The 13450-nt window shown below is 44.0% G+C and overlaps 1 protein-coding gene across 1 annotated transcript; it reads left to right on the top strand.

Annotated features, from left to right (window-relative positions):
- The first annotated feature begins 120 nt into the window (after window positions 1–120).
- On the top strand, window positions 121–13192 carry LOC310769012 (phospholipase A2 inhibitor NAI-like). The gene is made up of 5 exons (XM_083628043.1): window positions 121–442; window positions 5804–5929; window positions 7835–7978; window positions 9064–9201; window positions 10699–13192. The coding sequence occupies exons 1-5, from the start codon at window positions 391–393 to the stop codon at window positions 10905–10907; spliced, it is 669 nt and encodes a 222-aa protein (XP_083484169.1). The 5' UTR covers window positions 121–390; the 3' UTR covers window positions 10908–13192.
- The last annotated feature ends 258 nt before the right edge of the window (window positions 13193–13450 follow it).

Genomic DNA, 13450 nt, shown 5'->3' with positions numbered 1-13450 from the left:
GGCTGTGCCTAGAATAGTAGCTGTTGCTGTTGCATATTTCCTAGTGGCGAGCAGAGCTTTCTTGGCTGTGTTCAGCCCTTCATGCTTTTAACATTGTTTTCTATAGTTGATGACTATCAAACCAAACTGAGAGGGATGCATGGTTATACATGAGACCTCCCATCTGCAAAGTTGATCTACTACCCACTTGGCCTGTATCCCATTGGGGAGGTGCTTTGGTGTCTCCTCCTTGTTTTCCAGGAAGCTTGACTGATCTCTTCTACAGAACAGTTCCCCACCTCCCAACTACACATACACAGATGCACAGTTGCATCAGGGAGGCAGAAGTGTGGGTTGGATTGGTTTTGTGTGTGTTCAAGGCTTGTGAACAGCTCTCAGTTGAAATCTAGAATGATGCAGACTCCTCTTTTCATCAGCCTCCTTGCTGCCTTCATAGCCCTGGGTGAGTATGGAAACTTTTTTGGGGGTGGGGTAGGGGGGGGAGGCTTTGCAGCACCAGAAAAAAAATGCTGCATGTTTCGTCTCACAGATAGTCCTCTGTGCAAAACAATCATCATTACTCCCTGGGTTGGAACAAAGAGGGTGAAGAACTTTTGCAGGAATCCACTCATTAGCATCTGCAACAATATATTGAAATGGGGAAACTATGGGTGCTAAGGAAATAATAATAATAATAATAATAATAATAATAATAATAATAATAATGATGATGATGATAATTTATTTATTTATACCCTGCCCATCTGGCTGGGTTTCCCCAGCTGAAAAGATTGAAAATACAGTAAAGAATCAAACATTAAAACTTCCCTAAACAGAGCTGCCTTCAGATGTCTTCTAAAAGTCAGATTGTTGTTTATTTCCTTGACATTGGATGGGAGGGAGTTCCACAAGTGCACCCGTCTTCGGTGATATAATATGCATGCTGATTTCCTAGAGTAAAGGCTTGGCTGGGGGAGAAAAGAGCCAAGCCTGGAATTAAAGAGACAAGCAAAGCCAAGCATCCTGTTGTGACAACCTGCCACAGCTTTGCTGATTCGGTGAGATACAATTTCCTGATAAGGCATAAAAATAAAAAAAAGAGAGAGAGGGAGGCATTAGGAGAGCACATACTTTCCATGTGTTGTAACATCTGAGCATTCCAAGGGTTGGGAGTCTGTGCTTTTTTATCACCCGTCTGGCAGTCAGAGAGATGGAAGAGGTGAGAGTTTAATGCCTGTCAAACATAACCTGTGGTAATGTAGTTTTTCCAAGGGCTGTTGATACTACAGTCAACCAGGAGGAAACAAAATTCCAAAGAGATTGGAGTAAATTTATGGATTATATAAATAATAACTGTAGAGATTTGAAAACTCTAGCAGGAATGAAATAAACCTTACGACGTGGACTGGATATAATAAGAAACTGCGGAAAGGAGACTGAAGTAAGAAAACCGGTTGAAGGGAGGGAGGGAGGGAAGTCAATGCTCAGCAGAGTGTTGGGAAAGAATGTGGGAAGATGATTGTTGAATAATACTGCACTTTGTTTGTTTGTTTGTGTGAAGCGAAAAAGCAATAAAAAACATTAATTTTTTTAAAAAAGACAATGTGCAGTAGCATATAGCTCTGAGAGTTACATGTCTAAGTGGGTGTGTCCAAAGTTAAGGAATGGGTGTGAGGTTCGGGTGGGGTCAGGAAAAAACCTCTTCGAATCACAATGAATCTGTGAGAGATTTTTTTAAAAAAATAATAATAAAATGAACAAATTTGAGGGGGCCTTGCAGGGGCACAAAACATTTGGCATCTCAGCGGGGGTACCTATTAGAATCATATTTGTTTCTCATAATTTTTTTTTGGGGGGGGGGTTCTTGGAGGGCCACATAATCTTTTGGCAGCACATGAGACTTATGGAAGCAGTCTGATATAAAAATTAAAAATGGAATTTTTTTGAGACTCTCAAGCCCCCCCCCCAAATAAACAGCTTTGGAATCATGATCATGGACTTATAGAAAGAGAGGGATAGCAGGTGTCGATGTTTTTTATAAGAAAATGAAATTTCTTTTTTTTAAAATGACATTTAAAAGCACAGCTTGTGAGGTAGCCACCCCCCCCCCCCAATTTAGTGGGACAGTTGCATAAGGAATAGGCATCCGACATGGTGTTGGTTTTATTTTTAAAAACACAATTGGTTTTCCAATAAAGCCTCTAAGTAATTTGCAGAAAAATGGAATAAATAAAATCATTGCCGGGCCTTTAAGACCTGGACCTTGACTGAATTTTTCTGTACCATACTGTTGCTCTTTGGCTGGAGCCCTGGCTGACTATTCCCAAATACCTACTCTTAGCTGCAACCAGCAAGGAGTAATAATAACAACAATAATAATAATTTATTAATTATACACCCCCCATCTGGCTGGGTTTCCCCAGCCACTCTGGGCGGCTCCCAACCAAATATTAAAAACACAGTACAGCATTAAACATTAAAAACTTCACTAAACAGGGCTGCCTTCAGATGTCTTTTAAAAGTCAGATAGTTGTTTAGATCCTTGACATCTGATAGGAGGGCGTTCCACAGGGCGGGCGCAACTACTGAGAAGGCCCTCTGCCTGGTTCCCTGTAACCTCACTTCTCGCTGTGAGGGAACCGCCAGAAGGCCCTCAGAGCTGGACCTCAGTTTCCTGGCTGAACGATGGAGGTGGAGACGCTCCTTCAGGTATACTGGGCCAAGGCCATTTAGGGCTTTAAAGGTCAGGACCAACACTTTGAATTGTACTTGGAAATGTAATGGGAGCCAATGTAGGTCTTTCAGGACTGGTGTGATATGGTCTCGGCGGCCACTCACAGTTACCGGTCTAGCTCCCGCATTGTGGGTTAATTGCAGTTTCTGGGTCACCTTCAAAGGTAGCCCCACATAGAGCGCATTGTCCAAGTGGGAGATAACCAGAGCATGCACCACTCTGGTGAGACAGTTCGCGGGCAGGTGGGTCTCAGCCTGCGTATCAGATGGAGCTGGGAGACAGCTGCCCTGGACACAGAATTCACCTGCGCCTCCATGGACAGCTGTGAGTCCAAAATGACTCCCAGGCTGAGCATCTGGTCCTTCAGGGTCACAGCTACCCCATTCAAGACCAGGGAGTCCTCCACACCAGCCCGCCCCCTGTCCCCCAAGAACAGTACTTCTGTCTTGTCAGGAATCAACCTCAATCAGTCACTGGGAGAGGAGGAAAACAAAGTGATATGATTAAACTAAACATCTGAAATATTTATTTATTTATTTATTTATTTATTTATTTATTTATTTATTGGGTTTTTATATACAAGAATGTTATACAAATAAGTATACCAAGTTTTCTCATGTATATCACAAAAAAACAGCATAATAAATGTGGGGGAAAATATCTACAACCATATGTTTCATTATTAGTAGTCAATGTATAAGTTCCTGGTTTATGAATTGGTTAAAACAATTAGGGAGAAGGAGAAGAAACAATTCTCACTACAGCCAAACAAAGACAACTAACCACACCCTAAGCCACCCAGAATGTCTCTCATCACCAAGGAAATGATTTCTCATTTTGACTGCGGCACAGGAGCCGGAGAGCTGGAGAGGAAGCTGTTGTAATTACGTTATATCAGGACTCTGCATGCAAGTAATATGAAAAAGAGACTGTGCAGGCAATCAGTGTCTCCAGACCTCCCAAACCAATGGAAATTGATGGGTTTCTGTTTGCTAACTGACCCCAGCACTTTGCTGCCACCCAGCTTAATAGCTTTCCTACCCTGGGGACCCCGCTAGCTGAAGAGGATAATTGGGATGAGGAGAGAGGGGGGGATGGCAGGTTGAGATTTCATTGATACTCTGGCAGAAAAGTACCATACTTTTCCATGTATAAGACTGGGGGGGGGGGGTTGGGGTTTTTTTTCACCCACCCACCCCACACACACACAAAAACAAAGATCACCACAGCCAATCACAAACAAACAACCACACCCTAGGCCAACCCCAACCTCTCTCACCACCAAAGGAACACAAGTGAACAGCAGAGAACCTGCACGAGCAACGCTGACACCAAACCTTACATACATTAAGCATAATAGAAACATCGCCACCCGACCCCACCCCCACCCATCTTCCCTCCCTCCACCCCTTTTTTTTTCTCCCCCTAATATCTCAACAAATGAAACAGATTTGTAAAAATGTTACATGGAAAAAATACGAGAGGCATTACACTTACTTCTGTAAAACAAGAAAATCTTTAATAAAAAAGAAAAAAGAAAAAAAGACTAGGTTTCTTTTTACTGAAAAATTGTGTTTAAAATAGAGGGTCATCTTATACATGGGTCTTCTTTCTTTGGTGGTCACTTGTAGCCAAGTAAGTTTGCCTTCCATAAGCACAGTTTTAACAATGAGTCCATAAGTGACTGTGGAGGCCAGTTCTGGATCCACATGTCCTTCCACAGTGGGGACATTGGTTTCTGGGCGGGAGTTGATCACGGTGTGGATTTGCCAAGCATGCCTTCCTCTTAGCACGTTTCTCCTTTGCGTCCTGAGTTCGAGTGTCTTCAAAGCCCATGACACCTTTGGTAAAGGCTGTTCTCCAACTGGAGCCCTTGCAGGCCAGTGTTTCCCAGTTGTCGGTGTTTATACTACATTTTTTTTTAGATTTGCCTTGAAACAATCTTTAAACCTCTTTTGTTGACCACCAGCATTACGCTTTCCATTTTTAAGTTCGGAATAGAATAGTTGCTTTGGAAGACGATAATCAGGCATCCGCAGAACATGACCAGTCCTGCCTAGGGGGGACGTGGGATTGGTCGATGCCGTGAGCCGTAAATGGTCTGCAGCGTGTTATTGATGTCTGGGGCAAGGGGTGGTGTTGATTGGGTGTTGGTGTGGCAATTGGGCGGGCAATAGGCTGCTTCTCCCGGCGAGGGGACAGACGTTAGGAGGCTGTTACGAGTCAGCCAAAATAGAGTATGGGAAAAGTATAAAGAGTTATTAGAACCTAAAATGCCTTGGTGGTTCTCACCCTTAGAGGCGATAGCAGTAAAAAGGAAAAAATATGGAATCAAACTGGGAGATATATAAGGATTTATCAGAAGAAAAAGATAACAAATTGAAACTGAAAGATTATGAGGAAATAACAGGGTGGATTCAGTACCACCAACTAAATGAGGTGTTCAAAGCATATTTTTTAAAAAAGGTTTTGCAAGTGAAATTTCAACATTAGATAAAGAATTATTAAATAAAAGAAAGGTAATTTCTAAAATGTATGGAATTTTGTTGGAATGGGAGATGTTTTATGACTTTATCATGTTTTATGACTTTATTGTGTTTTATGCCTTCCTTGATATTGTATGTGGGCTGGAACTGGTCTGTGACCGAACTAATAAAATTCATTCATTCACAATTTTAAAAATAAATAAATAGAACATTAAACTTTAAAAAACAAAAACAAACTTCCTTATAAAGGGCTGTCTTCCGATGTCTTCTAAAGGTTGTATGGTTACCGTATTTATCTCCTTTGCTTAGTGGTTGCATAACTCCATACCCTCCAGCATTTATCTGATGAAAATAGGGATGTACTAAGGAAAAGAGGGACATCAAATAAGAAACCGGGATGGCTTCTGTAAATCCAGGACTGTCTCTGATGATTGGGACACTTGGAGGGTCTGTAATGACTTTAGCCAGAGGGAACCTGCCCAGGGTTTGAATACACCTTGTTTTGGTACATCTTGAGTTCTTAACTCTGGGTAAAGAAAAAAACGGGAGAAGGAGAGAAAGGAGAATTAACAACATTGACTTTTCTTATTTTCTGTGCTTTCAGGAATGGCTCTAGAATGTGAGCAATGTACTTCACTGACAAACCACTGCTCAGGACCTATGATGCAATGCACCCAGGAGCAAGACACATGTGTTTCTTGGGTGTTGAGTGTCAGCCTTTCTGGGTTAGGTAAGTGGAGATGACCTACAGCCATCAGCAGATTTGAAGAAATGCGTAACATCCTTTTGCCTGGGTGGGGAGCAGGGCAGGGCCAAGACATTTGGGCATCTGAGGAAGAGCCCCAAATGTCAACCCGCCCCCCCCATTCCCACTAGGGAAGAAGAGGAGAGGTCCCAACAAAGGAGGAATGACAATTAAAGCTATTTGAATACATTGAGTTTGCTAAAATGACATGAACAATTAGGAATGGAACAAGCCAAAAGTTCACTAAGGAATGGGAGTGCTATAAAAATTACCTAGAAAAACACTGTTCTCAAATAAAACCTTTATTATGCTTTGATTAATTTTTGCAAAAGACAAAAAAATTATAATAACCAACAAGCTAATACAGTACCAAAGAATGGAAAACATCTAAAGAAGGCAGTTAAAGAATGGCGGGTGGAATGACCTGAATTGAGGTGGTGGACAGAAGTCAATTCAAAAGATTAGAATTGTTAAGGTTTGATCATTAAATACAAGTATGGGGAATGCGTGGTGCGGAAGATAATTAGTGGCTATGTATTTTTTCTCTCTCTCTTTATTTTCTTTTACTATGTTACTTGGGTATAGTTTGAATTATAGATGGAAAATGTTTATGGATTTATGCAGAACAAAACTTAATAAAAATAATTAAAAAGAAAGAAAGGAGAGAAGAGGGAAGATCTACGTCAGGAACAAGGGGTTGAAGAAAGATGGACACCTGCTTCCTTGGGGGACCCTGTTGTGTGAGGCATTCTCCTCACCTTGTCTTTTGGTGGGGAGGCTGGTTCAGCTGGGTTCCCTGCTGTGGTTTAATTCCCTGGAGATTCCAAATGTAACCAGTTACCCTACCTTCTGTCTGCAGAGAAGCTTTTGTTGAGCATTAAGCAAGGAAGCAAAGGGCATTTCCTTGACTTGGATTGAGAAAGTGCTAAAATGATGAGAATGATGCCTGCTACATATCTAGCACATATCTAGTAAAAGGTAAAGGTAAAGGATCCCTGACAGTTAAGTCCAGTCGTGGATGACTCTGGGGTTGCGGCGCTCGTCTCGCTTTACTGGCTGAGGGAGCCGATGTTTGTCCGCAGACAGTTTTTCCGGGTCATGTGGCCAGCATGACTAAGCCACTTTTGGCGAAACCAGAGCAGCGCATGGAAACGCCGTTTACCTTCCCGCCGCAGCAGTACCTATTTATCTACTTGCACTTTGAGGTGCTTTGAAACTGCTAGGTTGGCAGGAGCTGGGACCGAGCAACGGGAGCTCACACCGTCACGGGGATTCGAACCGTCGACCTTCCGATTGGCAAGCACAAGGCTCAGTGGTTTAGACCACAGTGCCACCCATGTCCTGTCACATATCTAGTACCCAGCTCTAAATGGCTTGGGATCCAAGTACCTACTTAAAGGAGTGGCTTCCTGCTATCAACTGCAATGCCACTGCTGATGGCTTTGCTGGTGAGAATTGCTGCCCAGTTGGCACTGACCCACAACCAGGCCTTCTTAGTGGTGCTGCAATACCCTCCCTGGTGAGGTGGCATCTGTTTCCCACATTATTAACACCCAGGAGGAAGTTAAAACTAGGCATTTATTTAATGGCTGAAAGATGCCCTGTTGATATTATCAGCTCAGGGCATGTGACTGTTCTTGAATGGTTTCCATTTGTTTCATTTGTTGATTGTATTTCTTCCGAACCTGGATTCTTTTCAGGGCAGAGGTGGGCTAAGGATTTAATGAAACATGAACTCAAGAAACTGGCGCACGATGGGCCCGTGGCCTGCCTTGAGACCATATGCTATGATTGCTAAATATGCTGGGGTGTGTGGTCGATGGCTGCCCACATTGAGGCTAAAGCTATCGCTTGTGTTTCACGAGATTTGTCTTCTTTTGATCCCTCCAGAAGAAAATGTTTTTGAGAAGGGTTGCGGCTCATCAAAATTGTGCGGCAAAGGGCCCCAAATCATCAACACTGGCCCACTTGGAACAAGAGTAATCGAGACTCATTGCTGTGTGGGAGCTGCCTGCAAAACAACATGGCCCCCTCGTAAGTCACCGCTTGTCTCTTTATCCTTTCCTCACTCTTCTCATCAGTCACTTGCTGACAACCTGGTCACTGAGATTCATCCTGATTTAGACTAAAGGTTGCAGGAAAATGAGAAGACACCCACCTGCGGAATAGTGACAGTTTAGAAGTGGCCATTCTTTTTCCTTTAAAAAGAAATGCTGTTGCTTCCCACACCCCTTGGGAAACCTCAGCATTGATTTGATGTTTTACTGTGGCCTCTGCTTCTTCCAGACTGCTTCGCCAAAAACAATGCCCTAGGTGCATCAGAACAAATGCTCAACTAAGATGGGATAGAATCAACCCCCCATGTAAGTTTTGTGCAAGCATATCAGGAGGAATGCTCAACGAACAGGTCATGTGGATGATGCTAAAACATCAGGAACAGATTCTCTATACAAGACTGAAAATTTTGGGCAAAGAAGATTCTCACTGCAAAGAAGGAGAACCTGCAGCTCTCTAGATCAGGGTTTCCCAAACTTGGGTCTCTAGCTGTTTTTGAACTACAACTCCCATCATCTCTAGCTAGCAGGACCAGTGGTCAGGGATGATGGGAATTGTAATCAAAAAACAACTGGAGACCCAAGTTTGGGAAACCCTGCTCTCGATGATGGCAAACTGCAACTCCCAACATCCCTGGCTAGCTGAGACTGATGGGATTTGAAGTCCAACAATAGTGGAAAGGCTATAGGTTTTCTATCCCTGGCTCCATGGAAATCTGGCCTAGAATTGGAGGTGTGTGAGGAAATGGGAGAGTGCAGATGTTCAGTGGTAGGGCCAATTCAAATGCCTGATGGTTTAAGGAGGGAGGGCAAGAGGAACCTCTCCCAAAGATGGGGAGGAGACAAAAATTTGGAAGGGGCTGTCATTTCAGGTGAGATGGTGCCCCCATGTATGAAGCCAAAGATGGCAAGAAACATGGTACTGGCTTATCAAACGTGTGTCCTAGACATATGAGGCACTTAGCAGAATGGGAGGCACTTAATTTTTATGATCTTCTTCCTAATCCCCTTGGCAGCGTTTGTTCTTCTTACATCCCAAATCTGATTTTCTCACCTTTCTTCTAGCTCCAAGGAGAAACACCACACTGAATGGAAGGCAATGCTCCACTTGCCCACCTGATGGAGCCGAGTGTAAGTTTCCGCCCATCAAATGTGCTGGAGGGGAGACCAAATGCTTTGAGATATCTGGAGCTACAACCATAGGTAACTATAAATCACCTATTCTTATAAGGGTTTGTTGGAGGAACTTGATTTCTGCAACTCTTGTTGCAGATTGGCCTCATCCACACCTATGATATTTTCTGAGGAAGGTAATTGAGAGGGCTGTGGGATGGCAACTGTAAACGTTTTTTGAAGACACCAATCATCTAAACCAATTCCAGTCTGATTTTGGAGCTGAATTAGTCTGGGTTGCCTTGAAGAGGTGACCATGATCGAGAGAGAGTCAAGGGGAGGGCAGCCTGACTTCTACTCCTCATCCTCTTTGTGGTTTTGATACCTTAGTATCCTCCTGGACCACACTGTGGGATGGGTTTCGGAGGTACTGCTTTACATTCCCGTTTCCAGCATTAGAGAGTATCATTCATGCAGTTATGCTGCGGAGTACTGCAGTCATTTGGAGAAGTCATTAGGAGATGTGGAGCATGCTGTTATTGATGCATGCCCCCCCCCCCCAACTCTGTTTCTAAACAGTACCTAAATCAGGTGCAAGTGGGCATGAAATGGGCTGGTGCCTGGCACAGTGATGGGCTGGATGGGGGCCAAAAACTGAGCTTAAATCCTGGGATAATGTGGGTTTTGTGGGTGAGTGCTTCACTGGTCTGGGAAATCTGTCAGTATGAGATTGCATTGTCACTTCCAACCCTATGATAGTATGGTGTCTATAGCCCTTCTTGGCCCTAGTGATCCCCAGATTGGATTAGGGTGATGCGTACTACATAGGGCTCCCTTAAGGTTGATCTAAAAGCTTCCGGTAAGGCAGAATCCCCCAGCAAGACTTATTGAAGGGGGTTCCATATCAACAGTATGAAGCACCTGTCTTAAAAGGGCTGCACAAAATAGAAATGTTGAGAAAGAAAGTCTTGCCTTCATGAATGGCTTACATTGTATACTCCTGCCCAGTCGCTTCAGCCTTTGGCAAAGAAATTTGTGATAGTGCCCAATGCTCTGGAGGCTTCACTTCTGTCCACTAAGACAGGGGCCTTCAGTGTGGTGGCCCCTGCCTTTTGGAATGCACTCCCACCAAACATCTGGCAGGCACTACAGTATTGGCATTTAGACACCTGCTTAAAATCATAACTTCACTCAGACCTGAGGGCGTGAGCCAGCCATGTTTGATGTATTAAGCTGCTCTACTGATTTGAAATGCATTTTGCCATTTTTAGTGATTGTTTAAATCTCCAGCTCTCCCAATAATTCCCTTCTCTTCCTTCTCCTTCCCCTCTCCTCTCCCCCTCTCATGCAGCTGCTTACACAGAGAGAGGAGGGAGGGAGGGAGGGAGGGAGGAAAAGCACCTATCCTCCTTCATGCAAGGAAGAGAACAAATGAAAGCCACTAAATGTCCCCTGTTCCACTCTTGGAATTTGTTTCATGCCCAGCTTGCCCAGCCACTGACCCCCCCACGAAATAGAAAAGTGAAATCACTGGATGAAGTATCTCTCCTGATAAATGACTGTCGTTTCCTTCAATTCTCTTTGCAGCAGGACAAACCACAAACACCGTCCTCAAGGGCTGTGCAAATGAACTGGCCTGTCAAGCAATGGAAACAGGCACCAAAACATTTGGGAATGTGATACAAGAAGTCAAGTCAGCTAGATGCACAGATGGGGCGGCCAGTACCATCCCAGGATCCCTTGGACTCCTCTTCCCAGCCCTTAGCGGGCTGCTGCTAGTCAAGTTCCTTGCTTGATTCCCCAGTTGAAGCTAAGATTGGAGAATCCGCTTTGAGCTACTCCTCTTTGCTGCTTGCTTGTGGCTATTATTGAGGCCACCTACAGATGGTGAAGAGCAAGGGCCAAAGGCCACTCTCCAGTCTTGTCTGTCTGGTCCTTGAGAGTCTTCCTTTGACACCTCCCTGCCCCTTTCACCCACCTTGAGCGCTTTTGGCTGCTTGGAATGTGTCTTTGTGCTCTGATGATGCTTCTAGCTTGCCTGGTTGGAAGACAGAGGTGGATGGCTGAGTGTGTGTGCACAAAATAGTCTCCTATGTAAAGGAGAGCTTTACATTCGCTAGTCCCCAGCGGTTGCCTCTGGCTCCGCCTACCAAAGGCATGTGGCCCCCAGTAGTCTGCACAGAATGGAATGTGGCCCTTGGACTTACAAGGCTTCCTCATCCCTGCCCATTGTCTAGAAGCTCATGTTTACATCTACTGCCCTCCAACAGGAGCAAAGGGTGATGTTGACCAAGGGTTGGTTGGTGTCTTTACCAGCAGATGCCACTATTGGGTGGCAGGCAAAGGAGGCAACTAGGTCTGGATAGTGGCCAGCAGTCACTAGCGATGCCCTCCTGGCCAGTGGTATTTCCATCCTGATTCAGCACTGGATCACATAGTCAGCACGCACCTTTTCACTGAGCTAGGGCTTTTCTCTAGGAACTGGTGAATCTGCCCATTTCTCTCAATGTCTCTCATTCCCCCACCACATAATAGTTCATAATAGTTCAGTTCTCCACATTTCTGCATTATATTTCTTTTTTAAAAATGGAATAAAGGTCACAAAAATCATCACCATTTTAGATTCCACTTCTCCTAGCATACATTTTTTGTATGTCAAACATACCCAAAGTTTGCAAGCAATTTCCTGTAATATGCATTTATGCACACCATATTTAATGAGTTTTAATGCACATTAACATATGTGATTATGTACACACTGGTTGCTTGCAGAGCGGTGCTGCAGAAGTGGAGATTCCGAAGGATACCTGCTTTTTGGTTCATGCCCCACCCAATCCTGGAAAGAAATAAACTAGCGCCAAAAAACATCATTTAGAAATGTTTAATCTGAAGAAAAGTGCACTCAGTGCCCTGGGCTGCTTTGCAACAGTAGGGTAAGCTCAACTCCACCACAAAATTGTACAAAAGTTATGGGGAAAAGGCAAAAAAGGAGAGCAAGTGGTAAATTGGTATCCTTTGATAGACAGCTCGCAGAACCCTACGCAGCTGACACTGACACTTTTTTTTAAAGCTTCTGTAAAACCGCCAAGAGAAAGTTGTTATTGGGAGGTATATAGATGACAGCAGGTAAATAAGCAAATAATCTCCCAGTAGTATGGGAAACATCGACTTCGTATGCATCAAACCCAGGGATGAAGCTCTGGGTTTTCAAACTGTGCTGCAACGTGTGTCCATGTGTGTGTGTGTGTGTCCATGCAGGGGTGGCGACTTGGGCCCCAGATCATGCATGCCCAATCACACCCGTGATGTAATGTGACGTCAGGATGTCACATTACATTGGCACGCTGCAGCGGCGCTTCCAAGGCCTCATGGGGCCTCGGAGGTCATGTCCGATGCCTTGAGAGACATCTGACGTGAAGTCACCTCAGAGGCCTGGCAGGGCCTTGGACGTCACTTCCAAGGCCTTGTGGGGCGTCGAATGCTTTGCAAGGCCTTGGACATTGCCTCGGAGGTCACATCAGGCTTCTGACATGACTTCTGGTGCCGAGAACCCACAAAAAATGTGAGTACCCAGGCCCCCAAGAGTTGTCGCCAGTGTGTCAATGTGTATGAGAGAGAGAGGGAGAGAGCGCGCGCAAGGGAGGCAGAACTAGCATATACTTCACAGGAAAGTGCCTTAGAGAACTACTACAAACACAGTTCTCTCCCCAGTGATAAACTATAATTGAACTGCTGTGCCAGCAATGCCAACAGTTTTTGCTTCTGCTTCCCACCTTCCAGCTTTTCCTGGTATTGTGGTAAAACCGCTCCTTGGGTTATTGTCTTTTTTAATATCAAGAAGTATCTTAGTTGATTAAGGAACAAATCTAATACTGTGTGGCTTTTTACCATGTATCTTTACTGTGCTATATGAGGCATTCATCCATATTCCCACCACCACCACATATGTATTGAACCTGTGGATTCCATCAAATGCACATGCAGAGATCTTTTTAAAATATATATATATGTGTGTGTGTGAGTGAAAGAAATAATATGTTTGGAAGTTGGGGTATTAAATAAAACGAGACAAATAAATCAAGCTATTGCTGTGCTGTTAGTAGTTTTTCTTCACATGTATTTTCCATAGGTTTGCCCTCAGGTGAACTCATCAAAAGGATTTCTAAACATATATAAAACTCCAAAGGTGTTTATTGCAGTGAATGGGGGTAAATTCTGGTTTCCTTAGTTTGTGAGAGGCAGCTGACAAGGCTGTCACTCCTTTATTGTTTCTTCTCTTGATTGAGTCCCTGTCAAGTGTGGGCAGCATTCAGCTCTGCAGATATTGCTGAATTCAAAC

Source organism: Podarcis filfolensis (genome assembly GCF_964270895.1).
Source record: "Podarcis filfolensis genome assembly, chromosome: 8".
NCBI lineage: Eukaryota > Metazoa > Chordata > Lepidosauria > Squamata > Lacertidae > Podarcis > Podarcis filfolensis.
The sequence above is the reverse complement of the archived record's forward strand: the minus strand, read 5'-3'. Positions and strand labels throughout refer to the sequence as shown.